This window comes from Lissotriton vulgaris, chromosome 2_1 (genome assembly GCF_964263255.1).
Source record: "Lissotriton vulgaris chromosome 2_1, aLisVul1.2, whole genome shotgun sequence".
NCBI lineage: Eukaryota > Metazoa > Chordata > Amphibia > Caudata > Salamandridae > Lissotriton > Lissotriton vulgaris.
In genome coordinates, this window is record NC_141687.1 from 1745866161 (window position 1) to 1745885464 (window position 19304).

The 19304-nt window shown below is 42.5% G+C and overlaps 1 protein-coding gene across 1 annotated transcript; it reads left to right on the forward strand.

Moving 5' to 3' along the window:
- Nucleotides 1–15470: 15470 nt before the first annotated feature.
- On the forward strand, nucleotides 15471–17983 carry LOC147733216 (uncharacterized). The gene is made up of 3 exons (XM_086958936.1): nucleotides 15471–15614; nucleotides 16436–16651; nucleotides 17726–17983. The coding sequence occupies exons 1-3, from the start codon at nucleotides 15471–15473 to the stop codon at nucleotides 17981–17983; spliced, it is 618 nt and encodes a 205-aa protein (XP_086815062.1).
- The last annotated feature ends 1321 nt before the right edge of the window (nucleotides 17984–19304 follow it).

A 19304-nucleotide genomic window follows, 5' to 3' on the forward strand; every position in this document is an offset into this window, starting at 1 on the left:
GAAGGGAGTTACCCTTCCGGCCGTATTTATTAAAATATGAAACAAAATTAAAACATTAAAATAACAGCTTCATATCATGTACAATTTTCATTTATTACATTTCGATGAAGACATGTTCTTTGGCTAACCTTAACAAATCTCTAGAACAAAGGTTTTCTTAGCCGAGTCTAACATCCTGCAAATGCATACTTTCTAAATTAAAATTGTACATCCTAGCATTACGGGCCAACGGCAAGGTCGCAACCGGTGTCAGATCCCTACTACCAGAACTCTCCCCCTCACGATGTGAGGGCGGGCGCGCAGAGGACTGTACCTCTGTGCCAACTCCAATTTCCCTTGTCTTGCGGGGGCCCCCTATTTTAACTCGACGCCATCTTAAGGGTCGTCCGAGGACTCGTGTGAGGTGTCTGTAAGAAGGTAGCGTGGACCCCCCTCCCACCCCACACTGTCTATCACATCCGCCGTCGCGGATACCCGGGCCCCGGGAAATTCGTAGGAGGGGCATCTTAGCCGCCTCCTCCCCTGGAAGGGGCCTATGGCCGTCTTCCCTTAGGCGACCCATAATTAGTGGGTGCCGCCTCCCCGTGTGAGGGGCCAATGGCCGCCTCCCCCCGGGCCCTCCCATCCATAGTGGGTGGCGCGCCCCCCCCCCTCTAGGGACCTTGAAATTACTGCTCACCGATCATGACCTTACCGCCCGACCAAAAAATAAATACGACATTTGTTTACCTACTAAGGGAGAAAATTATACTGTACATTGCAATACTTGACTCTACTACTAGACATTTTATCACATCATTAAACTTAGACCGTTATCATCTGCTAAACCAGGTAAGAAGATGTTATCAAGCAAATCACTTTATTGCAGTACTAACGTTGCCATAAGGGGCTGGTGGGTGGGTCAAAATTGCTCCTTGTTCCGTCGAGGGCTCACGTGCAACGAGTGGGTGCAGCTTCCAAGCACAGGAACAAGAGGATGCTTCTTCGGATTCCTGCTCTCTTTATTCCTCTTCGGGAGGGCGTGTACCCTCCTCCGGTACGCCTATTGGGCGTGGCCAATGGTGTAGGTGTCTAGGACAACCCCTCCTGGGCGGGAAAAGGCGTGCCCCGGCTACGCCACTTCGGGCATACCAGCCGTGACACGCCCCCGCCCAAAATGGTTTCCCGGGGGGATCCGGGCCCCCTACCATACGTTCGGGGGGACCGAGTGGTCGCCCCTTTCCATATGGCCGGGATGCTTGTCACCTCCTCCCAACACAATCCCCAAGGATGGGAAGACGGACGCAGTTCTGAACGTTTGGAAGGCGGAAGGGAGTTACTCTTCCGGCCGTATTTATTAAAATATGAAACAAAATTAAAACATTAAAATAACATTTTCATATCATGTACAATTTTCATTTATTACATTTCGATGAAGACATGTTCTTTGGCTAACCTTAACAAATCTCTAGTACAAAGGTTTTCCTAGCCGAGTCTAACATCCTGCAAATGCATACTTTCTAAATTAAAATTGTACATCCTAGCATTACGGGCCAACGGCAAGGTCGCAACCGGTGTCAGATCCCTACTACCAGAACTCTCCCCCTCACGATGTGAGGGCGCGCGCGCAGAGGACTGTACCTCTGTGCCAACTCCAATTTCCCTTGTCTTGCGGGGGCCCCCTATTTTAACTCGACGCTATCTTAAGGGTCGTCCGAGGACTCGTGTGAGGTGTCTGTAAGAAGGTAGCGTGGACCCCCCTCCAACCCCACACTGTCTATCACATCCGCCGTCGCGGATATCCGGGACCTGGGAAATACGTAGGAGGGGCATCTTAGCCGCCTCCTCCCCTGGAAGGGGCCTATGGCCGTCTTCCCTTAGGCGACCCATACTTAGTGGGTGCTGCCTCCCCGTGTGAGGGGCCAATGGCCGCCTCCCCCCGGGCGCTCCCATCCATAGTGGGTGGCGCCCCCCCTCTAGGGACCTTGAAATTACTGCTCACCGATCATGACCTTACCGCCACAGGCCGGATAGTTGACCGGCTATCCGGCCCCCCCACAAACTCCTACTAAAGGTCATGCTTTTACAAACCCCTTAACCATGCTATGAAGTCTCCTATGAGTAAGACATTCCCCTCCCGGGACAAGTGGACCCCATCATCGAGATACATGTGATCCCCCCGAATACATCCGTGCGGAATACAGTGCAACTGCGCCGAGCGAAACAACCTACCAAGTTTGTTATTGACCTTTTTCACTGAATGTTTCAGTGCTGACACAGAGAGGCCCCCCCGCCACACCTTCCTGGGAATCATGTGGGACCATGCTATCGTGCACCCCGGGATCCTTCTCGCCAGCCAGCTAACAGTAGACAGCACTCGCTCGAGTAGTACTCGCCGACAGAGTGTCACCAAGTCATTGCCCCCCAGGTATACTACGATTACAGACGGCGGTGACCTCTGCCGCCCTAACAGTTCCTCGGCAAAACATTGAAACTGGTCAATACAGAGCCCGCCCCTTCCGTGGAAGGTCACCCTGTACCCGTATTCCCCAGCTGCGTGAGTCACGTCACCTGCTTTGAATACGTCCCCGGCCCGCCTCACGTATGAGTGGCCCACGACCCACACCACTCTTTCATCAGCCGGTGATCTCTGACCGCTGGTCCCCAGGTGCCGGGTCGACTGCACAGTCCGCCCCGCATAGCATGCTCGCGAAACTGTAAACCAAACAGAAGACAAGAAGCGTGAGTGCATGAAATTGACTTCACAACATGTGCAACCGCACATACCTTTTATAACAGTTCAAAGACCATCGTCCCAGTTGTTTCACCTTCTCAACACTCTGACCCCTGGCTGTAGCCTCTGTAGCAGCCCCTATCCTAAAGGAATGGGTCCCGAAATCGCCCGGGTCCAAGCCCGCCGCTGCGATTGCCATTGTAAGCACCCTCTGAAACTGAAACCTCGTCAGTGGGGTGGCGTCGATGTGTCTCAGCAGGCTTCCCCCCCATGTATCCGCCCTTCGCGCCAAATATTCCTCAACGCACTTCACCGGGCACATGGGGGACCCTCGCATGCGCTGGACAATAATACTGTCTCCCATAGCACTCTGGTCGGTCTTGGACCTAGTTATTGTGACCACCATTGAATCACCCTTAATCAGAATGTGATCCCGACACAGACCTCCCTCCACATCTTTCTTACTTCTTGCAACCAGCTCGCTCACCCGCATAGCTCCATGGAACGCTAATGCAAAAGCGGCCCGGAACAGCACTGCCTCGAACTGGGAGGAACATGTCGTGGGGAGTATAGACATTAGCAGGGACAACCTTTCTAACCCAATCGGGCGCCTCTCGTCTACTCTACGACCCTCGAGGCGTTGCCAACCACGAAGGGCTTTCTTCACCAAAAAGGACGATGTCGGGTCCTTGATGCCATGCGCCTGCGCCATGAATGAAATGGCTTAGGGAACCGAAGGGGTCTTGGCTCCTAACTACAGCAAGGCTGAACCAATATACTACGTAATAAACACTACACTTGCCAGTGCTGGGGGACTTGTTAAATACACACTATTCAACTATATAGTGTACATGACAAAGACATGCACACATGCTTTATGAATTGCAGTTTTTTTATTAGTTTCTTTTGTTGCCTAATATTTTAGGTCTGCATCATTTTTAGGTTTTATGCATGGGAATACAAAACATTCTATATACATATATATACACAAACAAGAACAAAGTAAACAAGTGATTGGGTATGTACAATGAATCAACAACTTCCATACAACTCATTCATGGCCTTCCATTCATACAAAACATACATACTGGTCCCAGTGTCAAGAAAAATCTTTAAGTTCAACAAATGTGAAGTCCGTTTTTAGTCCACTTCAGATTGAATTGTAACCTTTTAGAACAAAAAAGAAAACAAAGCAGTCTTTTATCGTGTTCCCCTAAGGGTTTCTTTTTGGGGAGGACTCTAGGAAATGACCTGGGACCTGGTCGGTCGACGCGTTTCGAGCCCTGTAATTGTCAGGGTTCTCTTCAGGACCAAACAATAACTGAAAGGGAAAGGAACAAACTGATCAATTTGTGTTCTAAGGGTTCAACACCTTATTTGCAAACAACCCAGTCTCAGCCTACCTCTAATTTGGGTCATGGCTCCAAAAAAGGTATTCCGTAATGCAGAAAGGGTGGGATGGAGGGAGGGCTGGAACAAGTTGGAAAAGAAACGATAAGTGCACTACATTTAAACATTCACGTTCATCTAGTTTGGATTACATGATGTGATGCTCCTACCTGTTCTAGGAAGGTTCTAACTGTCGTATTTAATCTGCAAGAGAGGCAGAGGGGAGGACCGTTAGTGCTTACTGTCTAACGTTTGGTATTGCGACTAGAATGGCTTATGTCACCATGGGCGGTGGCTTACCCGTAACAGAGTGGAACTCCGCGTTAATGAAAAAGTCGGCTGCTGCTCCTGCCGGGGTCTAGACTCCCGATGACGTTGTTCAAGTAGTTCGTGGTCTGGAAGAGACAGCGGGGAAAGCGTTAGGGAGCCGTTTTTGTAAACCCGCGTTCTCTAATGCAAAACGGCGACCGCGGAGGAGCGGTGGATCGCCTGGTAGCTCATCTTACCATTAGTTAAATGCCGCTTGGGAAATATGCCGCGCTGATTCTCACTCCTTCCTCATCGGTCTATTGAGACTGAATGAAGCTCCTACCATTACTTCGCTGTGGGAGTGGCTTAGGAAAATGAGGATTCTGGGAATTGTAGTCTCCATGATTTTTCGGAAGTTTTACGTGTTGGGTTTATAGATTTCAGACAGTTCATTCAGTCCATTCACTGCTGCATCATATTTCATTATGAGCATTGCTTCTCTTTGGTTTAATCTTGATTCAATGTTGCCACCTCTTGGGTCCTTTTCAATTTTTGAGATTACAATCCACTTCAACTTGGTTTTGTCGTGTTTCATAGTGATCCAGTGGTTGACCAATGGTGCATTTTCTACTTCCCTGCGTATCCTTGACTTATGTTGGGTGATACGTTGCCTGATTTCTTGGGTAGTTTTACCTATATACAGCTTTGGGCATGGGCATATTATTGCGTACACAACGTTCTTAGTCTTGCAATTTGTGAACGTGTCATGTTTCCAATTAATGTTGTTAAAAGAAAACACTGACTCTTCAATTGTCTCTTCACAGCAGGTGCATGATCCACATTTGTGGTGTCCGGTAATGGGTGGAAAGCCGAACAAGCTCCTCAATGTCGGGCCTTTCTCAATAGGTAGGGCAGCTCTCACAATGTGATTCGCCACACTTTTTTCTTTCTTGTGTGCAAACAAGGGTGGTGTTTTTAAGTCCTCGTGTAATCCTTTTATTAGGTGCCAATTTGATGTAATTAGTTTCTTCAATTGATTTGAAGCCGGGCAAAACGTGGATACGCAAACTATCCGTTTCTGTTCCTTTTTGGGCTTTTTCTGCAGGAGGGATTCACGTGGCGTCCACCAAGCTCTCTTCAGTGAGTTTTTCAATAGTTTGTTGGGGTAACCTCGTTAGAGGAGTCTATCTTTGAGTTGGTTGGCGTGTTCAAAATAGTCTTCCTTGCGTGAACAATTCCTACGTACTCTAAGGAATTGGCCAAAGGGTAAATTTTGCCTCAGGCCGCGTGGATGGTTGCTTGAATAAAGCAATGCTTTATTCCTGTCGGTCACTGTTCGGAAAAGTGTTGTCGCAAGTCCTCCTTCTGCTGGTTCTACTTTGACGTCCAAAAATGTGATTGATGTATTTGATGATGTGCAACTAAACTTGATGTCGTTGCTTCGTGCGTTCAACCAGTTGACAAAATCATTTAGGCTCTCAGGGCTACCAGTCCAGATGAGGAATACATCATCGATGTATCTCATGTAATGGGAAATCTGCTCTTTAAAAGGGTTGTGATTATAAATGAATTTTTGTTCATACAGTCCCATGAACATTACCGCTAATTCGGGGGCAAAAGGACACCCCATAGCTACTCCTTTTACCTGTAGAAAAAATTCAGAGTCAAATGTGAAGAATGAATGAAATGGCGGCCCGGTGCCTATTGGCCGTTGCCGCTGATCGGCCTTCACTGTGCAGTGCTACTAGAAACTTCAGGACATAATCCTCCTGACCCCAATTGTCCCCCCCGGCCGGACCCAAAAATGCACAATAGGAACGAAACGCTCCTTCGTATGCCTTCCTTGTCCTGGGGGCTAAGCTTGCTGCCACGAGGTCTTGTAATCCGGGGCACCGAGTAGCCAGAGTGCTTCGGGAAATGGTGCCGCTGCTAGGTACGCGGAAGGTAGATAACCCCTGAAAGCCTGCATGTGTGAATGAGAGAGTGCATCAGCCGCCTGGTTCAGTACACCTGGCACATGCTTCGCCCTGAATTGTACGTTCAGTCTCATGCAAAGTAGTACAATTTCCTTCAGTAATCTCAATATCCACTTGCAGCGTGCTGCCTGATTATTTATGCACTCAACTACAGTCATATTATCGGACCAAAACACCACAGAGCGATCTCGGAACTCATCCGGCCATGCCTTCAGAGCCACAAAAATGGGGAACAACTCGAGAAACCCAATGTTACCTGTGAGACCGCTGGTGTGCCACCACGTCGGCCATGTTTGCGCCGACCATCGATTACCAAAGATGGCGCCAAATCCCATGCTCCCCGCCGAGTCGGTCCACAAACCCAGCTCGTCCGAGGATGATGGCGGCTTGTTCCACACCACTCGACCGTTGAAATCCGCCAGAAATGCCAACCATATGTGCATGTCCTGGCGAACCTCTGCAGACAGTCTCGTGCGGTGGTGTTCTTCCTTAAGACCAACCATGGCTTGTGCAATAGAGCGGGAAAAGGGGCGGGCCATTGGTATCACTCTTAGGGCAAAGTTAAGCTGGCCCACTACTTGTAGTAACTGATGGAGAGTGACTTTCTCTTTGCTAATGCACAGTTCCAGGGAAGCCCTGAACTTCGCTACTTTCCCTACTGGCAAACGGAAACATCCCTCCACAGAATCGAGCTCAATTCCAAGAAACTCGAGTGAAGTAGATGGTCCAACCGTCTTACCTGGTGCCAAAGGCACCCCGAACCCCTTCATGAGAGTGCAAAATTTGTGTAACGCCTGCGCACATTTTGTGTCGCCGGCTGCCCCCAAGAACAAAAAATCATCTAGGTAATGCATACCCTGGGTATGGCCAGTGGCTTTGGTGAACGCCCATTCCAGAAAACAACTGAATTTCTCAAAATAAGCACAAGAGATGGAGCAACCCATTGGCATACATCTATCCATGTAGTAATGGCCCTGGAACACAAAACCTAACAGACGCTGATCCCGTGGGTGTACCGGGAGCAACCGGAACGCTGACTCGATATCTGACTTCGCCATCAGCGCTCCGGGCCCCAGGCGATTCAACATGGCGACGGCATCATCGAAGGATGCGTACCGCACCGAACAAACTCCCGGGTCAATCGCATCGTTCACCGAAAGACCCCTCGGAGCTGACAAGTTATGGATCAGCCTAAATTCCCCCGGGTCCTTCTTGGGAACCACTCCCAACGGGAAACAGATGAAATTAGTTACTGGCGGGTGCCTATATGGGCCAGCAACCCGGCCAAGAGCAACCTCCTTTGCAATTTTCTTCTCGACCACCGCTGGATTATGCTGGGCAGACAGTTGGTTTCTACAAAGTGGTTCCCCACGAAAATCCCCCGCGGGATGAGGAAACCATATAAGAATCCGTTCCTCAACACCCCAGCGGAGACATGATCAGGGTATTCGTTTAGCCAGGGGATCATTGCCATGATATCTACGGGGGTAGGTAGCGGTACACAATGGTCCCTCTCAGACCTGTTTGGCCCCTCCTCTACCCCCCGTATCACCATTCTTGGCTCTGCACGAACTCTCGGGGTGTGAAGAATTTCCGCAACCTGCACACACATGTCTGAACTTACATGTCCCTTGTGGCCTTGTGCAATTGCCCCTGTTAAAATTCCAACAGACCCCTTTCTTACCCCCATTCCCACCATTCCTTGGTTGGTGGTCGCCGACGGGGCCCGCTCGAAAGGGCGCCGCAGGCTGATGGCGGGAAGGCCCCGACCCATTCCCGCCAAGCGAGGACGACTTCGTCGCGCCCGGCAAGAGCTGCTTCTGCCAAGAGATCGAGTCGAGACAATCCCACGTCAGAGATGAATCGTACTCCTTGGCCTTACAAAACTTCATATCGTAACCCATCCACTCATTGCCCGCATACGTTTCATAAAAATCCATTATTCGTGCCTGATAGCAGGACAATTCGGACAAAACCTCGGGCTTACGTTCCCCAATAATTGCAGAAAACATCGTAAAGGCCTTGGCCCAATTTGAGATTGTCTCATCAACCCTGAATCCCGCCATTTTGGCTCGCCATACACTCGGTTGCCACAAATCCTTCTGTGTCTTTACATACTCCATCTCGCGATGGTCAGTCAACAGGGAAAACATATTCACGTACTTATCAGCCCATATCAATTCTTTCGTGGCCAACGGTATATGTTGGACCACCTTCTCCCGTCTTGAGGGCAAAGACCCCTCCCTTGCCATTGGCAATGCCTGCTTACCCGGCTCCATTGCTGTTCCCGCTGTTTTTCCGACGCCAGCTGCCGGTCCTTCCGAGGTCACCTGTGGGGGGACAAGAGGGAGATTCGCCTTCGCGGTATCTCGCGACTGCCGCAATTGATGCATTAGTAACTTGGCCTCTTCAGCCGTGTCTCCCGGTGCCGTAGCCCCCCCTGTTTTTCTGCTAAGCCATGCGGCCAACTGGGCGGCTAATTCGGGAGGCATATCCTCCTCGCTGGCGGGCGTAACAACAACCGGAATCGGTTGACCCGCGTCAGGGATCGGTACCGGAGCCTCGACTGGAATGACCGGGCTTGCCGGGGGTAACTCGGGAACCGGGACCTCCTCCCCCGCCGTCCTATTCCTGACCCTTTTCCCCCTCCCCGCGGGGACAACTCCCGGCAATGCCGGGCCTATAACCTTCTTCGGTTTACCCGTATTGTTCATCGCTGCCATCTGCTTCTTCATACTCGCCATATCTTTTATCAGCATGCGAAGCATCTGATCAGTCCCGGACTTCTTTCCCGCCTTCTTGCCAGGCATTGTTAACGGATATTCGATCCCCGTTGCTCAACACGGTCCTGGACCCTTAGGCTCGAAGTCCTGAAACACAAAAATTACAAGTTCTCAAAATTGCTCCTTGTTCCGTCGAGGGCTCACGTGCAACGAGTGGGTGCAGCTTCCAAGCACAGGAACAAGAGGATGCTTCTTCGGATTCCTGCTCTCTTTATTCCTCTTCGGGAGGGCGTGTACCCTCCTCCGGTACGCCTATTGGGCGTGGCCAACGGTGTAGGTGTCTAGGACAACCCCTCCTGGGCGGGAAAAGGCGCGCCCCGGCTACGCCACTTCGGGCATACCAGCCGTGACACGCCCCCGCCCAAAATGGTTTCCCGGGGGGATCCGGGCCCCCTACCATACGTTCGGGGGGACCGAGTGGTCGCCCCTTTCCATTAAATTAAAAGAAAATTAAGTTACAAATCTTATACACATTTTGAGAATGTGAGACCAAATAAAGTTAAACATGCTGCAATATATTTAGCAACTACTAGCAGTATGTTCAAAGAATATGGAGTCACCATTAATCCAGATTGGCAATATACACATGCAAATATAACACCTTGTAATGACACTTCTGATACTAACGATACATCAGATTCTGAAGACAACATAGCAGCAGGGAATTTAGATACTATGTTAACTAATGAAACAATAACTACAGAAAACATTAATATTTTAAATTTAGCACCTGCAGAACATAACACACCAAGAGGTCTCTATGAAGACATAGATTCAGAATATTTAGCTTTCCCTACAATATTTTGTGGCAAGCGAAGGCCAACAAATAAAGAAAGGCATGTGCCAGTACATTACAGCACAATTTGGCAATGGGAATTAAGGAGTAATGATCCAAGAGTAGCAAAGTCTATAACAAATGCTTTCTTTAAATTGACAAAGTTGCGCATAAAACAAATACATAGCAAAATATACATCTCTCCTAGGAAATACTTTACTAATGGGCATGTTATAACTGCAAAAGACATAAAACAAAAATTAGACAAGATTCTACAATTTAATGAGGGATACAAAATACTTAAAACTGTACGGAGTTCACCCCCATATTGGGAGCAATGCAAAAAAGATTTATTTGCTATGATTAGACAATTAGGGATACCAACCTTCTTTTTAACTTTATCAGCTTCTGAAACAAAATGGTATCATTTAATTAACATATTATTGCGTAGTGAAAACAAAAAGGATTGTACAAAAGAAGAATTTCAAAATATGTCATGGGAAACAAAATGCACATTAATACAACAAAATCCTATAACTTGTGCAAGACATTTTGACTTCCAAGTTAGAAAACTATTTAATTGTATACTATTACATGAAAGCAATCCAATAGGCAAAATAATAGATTACTTTTATAGAGTAGAATTCCAACAACGAGGATCCCCACATATACATGCTATAATATGGATTGAGAATGCTCCACAATATGAAACTTCAGAACTCAATGAAGTTATTACTTTTATAAATAAGTATGTAACATGTGCAAAGACTCAAGATCCAAATATAGAGTCTTTATTAGCACTCCAAAGGCACGGGCATACAAAAAATTGTCGTATTAAACATAAAATAACATGCAAATATCAGTACCCAAAATATCCAATGCCAGAAACTTATATATTAGAACAATTAGAGCTAGACAAAACAGATCAAGAACTTCTTCAGCAAATTGAACTAATACATTTAACTATGAACACACGAGAAATCCAAAATTACACTTTTAGTCAGTTTTTAGATTCAATGCAACTAGATATAAAACAGTATCTTAAATGTATACAGTCTATTATTGAAAAGAAAACTATTTTTCTACAAAGAACACCAGCTAAATGCTTTATTAATAACTGCAATCCTACAATTTTACAAGCATGGCAAGCAAACATAGATATACAATACATCTTAGATGCATATGCCTGTGCTGTATATATAGTTTCTTATATTAGTAAATCTCAACGTGGAATGAGCAGAATAATTGCACAAGCTGCAAAAGAAGTATTTCACAATACAAGTATAAAAGAACAACTTAAGCATATAGGTAACACATTCTTAAACTGTACTGAAATAAGTGCACAAGAAGCTGCCTATCTTATACTGCAAATTCCTTTACGGAAAAGTTCTAGATCTTTTGTATTCATTAATACAAGCCCACAAGAAAAGCGTACTTACTTATTAAAAGACATTGAGACTATAAATTTATTGCCAGATACTTCGAATAACATACAATATGAAAATATTAGAGTAACGTACAGCAAACGCCCAGAAATATTAGAAACATGTACATTAGCTGACTATGCATCTATGTATGATGTAAAAAAGAAAAATAGGAAAGGAAAAAAAGAAACAGACCATGAAAATGTTCTCGCAGAAAATAACTTTTATAGCTCAGATGAGGAAGAACTTGAGATTAGTGTGCAAAATGAAGCAATAGAAGTAGACTATACAAAGCGCAAAAAACTAAAAATAATTTGCTATTGTAGATTTAACAAAAACAATGACTCAGAAAATTATTATAGAGAATTGATAATGCTTTATTACCCATGGAGAGTTGAGCATCAAATAATTGGTCATAAAAAAACATATTATGAACGCTATCTAGAAATTCAAAGCACAGTTGACTTTTATCATAATAAATATAATAAAACACTAACAACCAACGACAATGAAAACAGTACATTAGACCCATTACTTATACCTCCAACAGAAATAGAAAATGATGACAACATATGCCCAGAAGTACAAGCTAATGAACAAATAATATATGACTTATCATTCGATTCAGGCATTAGAAGTCCAAGTATTGAAGAAGCACTAACAAATAATTTAATACCAGATGAACAATATAACAGTATAATGCAAAATCTTACCAGTGAACAACTTAACTTTGTATACCATCACTTACATTGGATAAAAACAAAAGAAACACCCTGCTACACATTTTGTACAGGTGGTGCAGGAGTAGGGCAAAGCTTCCTCATTACTGCACTTTAACAAACATTAATACGATACTACAATACTAAAGCTAGAGAAAATCCTGACAACATATATGTATTGCTTACAGCTCCAACGGGCCAAGCAGCACATAACATTCATGGTAAAACCCTACATAGTACTTTTAAAATACCTGTTTTGCAAACACTAAATCACAAACCACTAACTCATGAGAACAGGAGCACACTACAAAACCAATTAATGCATCTTAAATTATTAATAATTGATGATATCTCAATGGTAGGGGCAAATATATTCAATTTCATACATAATAGACTACAAGAAATAAAAATGTCTAACCTCCCTTTTGGTGGTGTATCAATTTTAGCAATTGGAGATTTTTATCAATTAAAACCAGTTTTTGACCCATACATATTTGAAACGTCAAGATATTCATACAGACCATTAAGTACTAATCTATGGCAAGAACATTTTAAGTTATTTGAGTTAACTAAAATTATGAGACAGCTCAATGACTTACCATTTGCTGAAATACTAAACAGATTACGAGAAGGAAAACAAACTAATGAAGATATAAAACAGATACAAACACGAGAATTAGAACCACCAGAAAACATTATCAAAACTATCCCTTATATTATGGGAACTAACAATGAAGTTAATAGCATTAATAGTGCAGTTTTATTGCAACATATAATACAATACCCTGTTTACACAGCAACAGCAGTAGATACCGTTGCATCTGACTTAACTGGAATAGTTTAAAAAAATCCTAACTCAATTACCTACAGACTCAACAAAAACAATGGGCCCGCCATTCATTGTCCATATTGCATTAAAATTAAGATATGATCTAACTAACAATATTAATGTTAATGATGGCTTAACAAATGGTGCTACAGGCATAGTTGAATTTGTAGAAACTATAAATAACACCCCTAATGTTATATGGATTCATTTTGATAATGAAAATGTTGGTAAATATACAAGGCAAGAAAATAAACACACATATAGCACTAATATTGTGCCTAATTGGACACCAATACATGCTATATCACGCCATTTCCAATTCACCCAAAAATGTATAACAATTATACGCAAACAATTTCCCCTACGACAATCAGCTGCATGTACTATACATAGAACACAAGGACAAACTATTGAACCACTTTACATCCACTTTAACAATAGCAAAGTACTTCATTTGCATTATGTGGCTTTAAGCAGAGCAAAATCATTAGATAACATACATATTCAAAACTTTAACCCTGACAAAATAGCTGTACATGCTAAAGTACATGACGAAATGACAAGATTAAGGACAAAAATGCAATTGCAAATATCTGTACCACAATTGTGTGACTACAGCCAAATGTGTAATGTTATAGTACAAAATATACGTTCACTGCAAAAGAATTATACAGCTATAAAAGCAGACACAAATATAATGAATGCAGATATTCTATGCTTCACTGAAATAAACACTACTAGAACAGCAGATACAATACTTTCTTAATAGAACAGTATCATCTATTAATATTTGATAAATTCCACCATCAAGTAACAAACCATGGAATAGCAATTTACTACAGAAAAAATATTTTCTTAATTCCTATATATAAAACACAACACGAAATTGACATTCTACATTTTACTCTGCAACTTAATAATTGCAACTACTTGTTTGTTATACTATACAAACCACCACATGTATGTACAGATACAAACACTATTACAAGTTTTAAGTACAATATTGAACTTTTACCCTAATTATAATTACTGCATAATGGGTGACTTCAACATAGATTTAACACAATCATCACAAAAAACTGACCTACTGCTACAATATATGCTAACCGAATTCAAATGTGAGCAAAAAATAACTTAATATACAACAGACTACAAATCAACTTTAGATCATATCTATAGTAATGTAAACTTAAGGCACTATGGTATATTAGAATCATATTATAGTGATCACAAAGCCTTATGGGTAGCAATTTAATAAGCATTTTGGATATATATGTGTATGTCTGGCTCGCTATCTTTATGTGGCTGGCTCAATATATGTGTTAGGTGACTCTATATATGTGTAAGTCAGTGGCTCTCTATGTATATGTCTATAGCTCTGTATATGTGTGTTGATAGCTCTCTGTGTTTATGGCTGTCTCAGTATATGTGGCTCTGTATGTATGTCTGAGTGATACACTTTGTGTGTGTGGCTCTGTGGGTATGGGTCTGTATGTGTGTGTGGTTGGCTCTCTCTCCATCACTAACTCACTCTATCTCTCCCTAACTCTCTCTCTCACTACATCAATATCTCTCTCACTAACTCACTCTCACTACCTCACTAGCTCTCACACTACTTCACTCTCTCTCTCACTAACTCAATCACTCTCTATACCTCACTCTCTGCCTCACTACTCAACTCTCTCTAAATAACAGCATCACAATATCACTACATCACTATCTCTCTCAATACCTCATTAAATCACTTTATCTACAAACTTCACTCTCTCACTACATCATTCTCTAATACACTACCTCACTACTTCACTCTCTAACTCACTACATCACTCTGTCTATCACTACACCACTCTATCTATTTCTATCTCCCTTTTTCACTCTCACTACCTCACTATATCACGACTCACTCTCTCAAAAGTTCAATACATCGCTCACTCAATAACACTCTCAATCTCACTACCTCACAAATTCACTCTCTCTCTAACTCACTACATCACTCTCTCCATCTTACTTCCTCACTCTCTCAATATCTCTATCACACTAAATAACTTACACTCTCTATTTCACTAACTCACTATCTCTCTATCTCACTAACTCACATCACTCTCTGTTTCTATCTCACTACCTCACAACATTCCTCAGCCTCACTACCTCACTCTTACAATACCTCACTCTCTCTGTCTCTCACTAGCTCACTCTCTATCTACCTCACTACATAACTCACTCTATTTAATAAGCCTGTTGTATAATTTAATATATTAGTTTAGAATACAGTAAAATGTTTTCACCAGTTATATCCAAAATGTATACTCACAATTTATTCTCATTTCAGATGATTTCTATACAAGAAATTAAGATGGGAAAACAAGAGGAGAGCAAACCTTTTCAGAAGGCAATAAGAGCAAATATTGTAACATGTTCGCCAAAAACAAACTACCAAAATGCTAAGAAAGAAAGCAAAATCTTACACCACCTTGCCCTAGCAGATGAAATTGGTTCTATTAAAGCCACATGCTATAATGACGACTTTTACAATCAAACCAAACAAGGGCATGGAATTATTATAAGGCAAAGAACAATGTTGTACTATTGCTAAAACATACAAAAATATCAAGGATGATACCTTTAACACTTACAAGTGAAATTCTACAAGAAGCAAAAAACATACTAGAACCACCAGCTCCACCAGTATCACCTATTAAAACAATAAGAGAAGCCAAATTACGGACATTAATGAGCATATCGGGGACAATATCTGAGGTATGTTAATAAGTACAACACACACTCTCTTCCCACATACTCTCTTTCCACACACTCTCTCACACTCTTCCACTCACTCTCTCTTCACAATACTCTATCTCCAACACACTCTCTCTCCAATGCACTCTTTCAAAAACACTCTATTCAACACAATTTCGCATCACAACACTCTCTTCAACACACTCTCACTTCCCCACACTGTCTCTTAAAAAGACTCTCTCTTCAAACACTCTCTCCACATCACACTCTTTCTTCCCCACTCTCTATTCCCAACACTCTCTCTACACCACACTGTCTTCAACACATTCTCTCTTCACTACACTCTCTTCACCAAACTCTCTCTTCACCGCACTCTCTCCACGGCACTCTCTCTTCAACGCACTCTCTCTTCACCACTTCCCAACACTCTCTCTACACCACACTGTCTTCAACACATTCTCTCTTCACCACACTCTCTTCACCGCACTCTCTCTTCACCGCACTCTCTCTTCACCGCACTCTCTCTTCACTGCACTCTCTCTTCACCGCACTCTCTCTTCACCGCACTCTCTCTTCACCGCACTCTCTCTTCACCACACTCTAACTTCACCACACTCTCTCTTCACCACACTCTCTCTTCACCACACTTCCTCTTCACCAAACTATCTCTGCACTGCACCCTGTCTGCACCGCACCCTGTCTGCACCGCACACTGTCTGCACCGCACCCTGTCTACACCGCACCCTGTCTACACCGCACTCTGTCTGCACCGCACTCTGTCTGCTATACTAACACTATTATAGAAAAGAAATTAATACTAATATTTACTTTATCTTTTACAGGAAGAAGAAACTAAAAACATTTTTGTTTCAGGACAAGAAACAAAATTAAAATCTATTACAGTTATTGACACAACAGACTCGGTTAAAATAACATTGTGGAGAAATGCAACGGAATTCCCAATCACACTTGGAACTTATGTGAAAATGACACACTTAACCGTCCACGAATTTAATAATGAAAAAATGTTAAATACTACTCGGAATACAAATATAGAAGTAAGTAAAAAACATTTTTTACTTGTATACCTGTGTGGAACAATCTGTATGTGTGGCTTTAAGTGTGTGTAGCTCAATGTATGCATGTCTCAATAAATACAAAGGTGCCTCTGTGTATTTTTGGCTGGCTATATATGTGTATGCGTAACTCTCTATGTGAATGCCTCTGTATGTATGTTAAGTGGCTCTGTATGTGTATGTGAGTAGCTATGTATATGTGTATGTGTGTGGCTCTGTATCTATATGGCTCTGTATATATGTGTGAGTAGCTCTGTATGTATATCTGGGTGGCTCTTTATGTGTGGGTGACTAACATAGTATATGTCTACCTCTATGTATATGTGGTTGATTCTCTCTCTAAAACTAACTCACTATCTCTCTACCTCTCTCACTCTCTCTCTCACTACTTCACTCTCTCTCTCATTATCTCAATCAATCACTCTCACTAACTCACCTTCTCTCTATACCTAACTCTATCTACATCACTACACCACTCTCCCCATCTCACAACATCACTATCTCACTAATTCACTAACTCTCTCTCTCAATACCTCATTACATCACTATCTATCACTACATCACTCTCTAACAACATCACTCTCTATCTCACTACGTCACAAATTCAGTCTCTATCTATCTCACTACCTCACTCTCTCTCTATCTCACTACCTCACTCTATTTCTTTCTATCTCACTCCCTCACTCTCTCACTTTCACTACCTCACTTGAAATATACCTCACTCACTCTCTCTAACTCACTCTCTCACTACATCAATGTCTCTAACTCACTCTCTCACTACATCAATATCTCTAACTCAATACTCAACTCTATTTATCTCACTACCTCACTATCTTACGACATCTCTCTCTCAAAATATCACTACATCACTCTCTATCTCAAAACCTCACAACTTCACTATCTGCCTCTAAATAAGTACCTCGCTCTCTCTCACTACCTCACTCTCTCTCTTTAAATCTATCACTTTCTATCTCAACCTCTGTACTACTCCAATGACTAAATATAATAACAATGCATACTATATGCCTCTATTAACAATTATGTTTTACTTTGCAGATAATAGAACCACCGTTGGAAAAAATTACTATTACAATATATGGAATTGAAAATACTACGCAGGAAAAAAGTACCATAACGGTGCAAATTCAAGATACTGAACTTTTAAAATCCATGGACATCGAAAATACTATTCTAATGGACTACCTCAATATACCAACAGACGTAGAAGACTTTGCAGAAGCTCTCATGCAGAACTTGCCAAAAACTTTAAATGTTATATTTAGAAATGGATGCATTCTAGAAATAATCGATTAAGCTTACATAAATGTCATTAAAACATAACACAAATGCAAAGTTTAAATAATGTTAACCAATGTATATAATAATTCTAAATAATAAAAAATGTTAAACACTTTTCATTACTCATTATTTACTAGCAATAAATATGAATTTGCTCTTCAAAAGTATAAATGCAGATATATACATATATATATATATATATATATATATATATATATATTCAGAAACTCAAACAGTATAAATTCATTACCTCACTCTCTACCTCACTACTCAACTCTCTCTTTCTCACACCATCACAATATCACTATAACAGTAAATATCTCTCTCTCTAACACGCTACTTCACAACTTCACTCTCTCTATCTCACTACCTCACTCTCTCTAACACACTACTTCACAACTTCACTCTCTCTATCTCACTACCTCACTCTATCTACATCACTACCTCACTCTATCTATTTCTATCTCACTCTCACTACCTCACTCTATCATGACACACTCTCTCAAAACTTCGGCACAACACTCTATCACTACCTCACAACTTCACTCTCTCTCTCTCTAACTCACTACCTCACTCTCTCTATATCACTACCTCACTCTCTCTATATCACTATCTCTCACTACCTCACAAAATCACAACGCACTCTCTCTAAAGTTCACTACATCACTCTCTCACTACCTCACAACTTCACTCTCACTCTAACTCACTACTTTACTCTCTCCATCTCACTACCTCACTCTCTCTCAAATACAATGACTCACTTTCACTCTCTCATTCACTACCTCACTCTCTCTCTAGCTCACTACTTCACAACTCCACTCTCTGTTTCTATCTAAATACATCACAACAAATCTTACCCTCACTACCTCATTCTTTCACTACCTCACACACTCTATATCTCACTACATCACTCTCTATCTACTTCACTCTCTCACAAAAAACTCTCACTACATCACTACTCTAAATATATCTATAACACTATCTCACTATCTCTCTCCCTAACATCTCACTATTACAATACCACTCTCACTATAACACAACTCAATACATCAAAACATCACTACATCACTCTCAATCTCACTACCTCACAACTTCACACTCTCATTTCAACTCACCACTTAACTCTCTATCTCACTAACTCACTTACTCTCTTTCTATCTCACTAACTCACTGTCACTCTCTTTCACCACCTCACTCTTTCTCTATGTCACTACGTCACAACATCACTCACTGTTTCTATCTCACTACCTCACAAAAAGCCTCTCCCTCACTAACTCACTATTTCACTATCTCACTCTCTCTGTCTCTCACTACCTCACTCTCTATCTACCTCACT

Excerpts from the sequence above, each read along its gene's own strand:
- LOC147733216 (XM_086958936.1), top strand. The coding sequence starts at position 15,471 with ATGATACCTTTAACACTTACAAGTGAAATTCTACAAGAAGCAAAAAAC. Across the intron at positions 15,615-16,435 it reads TATCGGGGACAATATCTGAG|GAAGAAGAAACTAAAAACAT; the intron begins GTATGTTAATAA and ends TATCTTTTACAG. Across the intron at positions 16,652-17,725 it reads CTCGGAATACAAATATAGAA|ATAATAGAACCACCGTTGGA; the intron begins GTAAGTAAAAAA and ends TTTACTTTGCAG.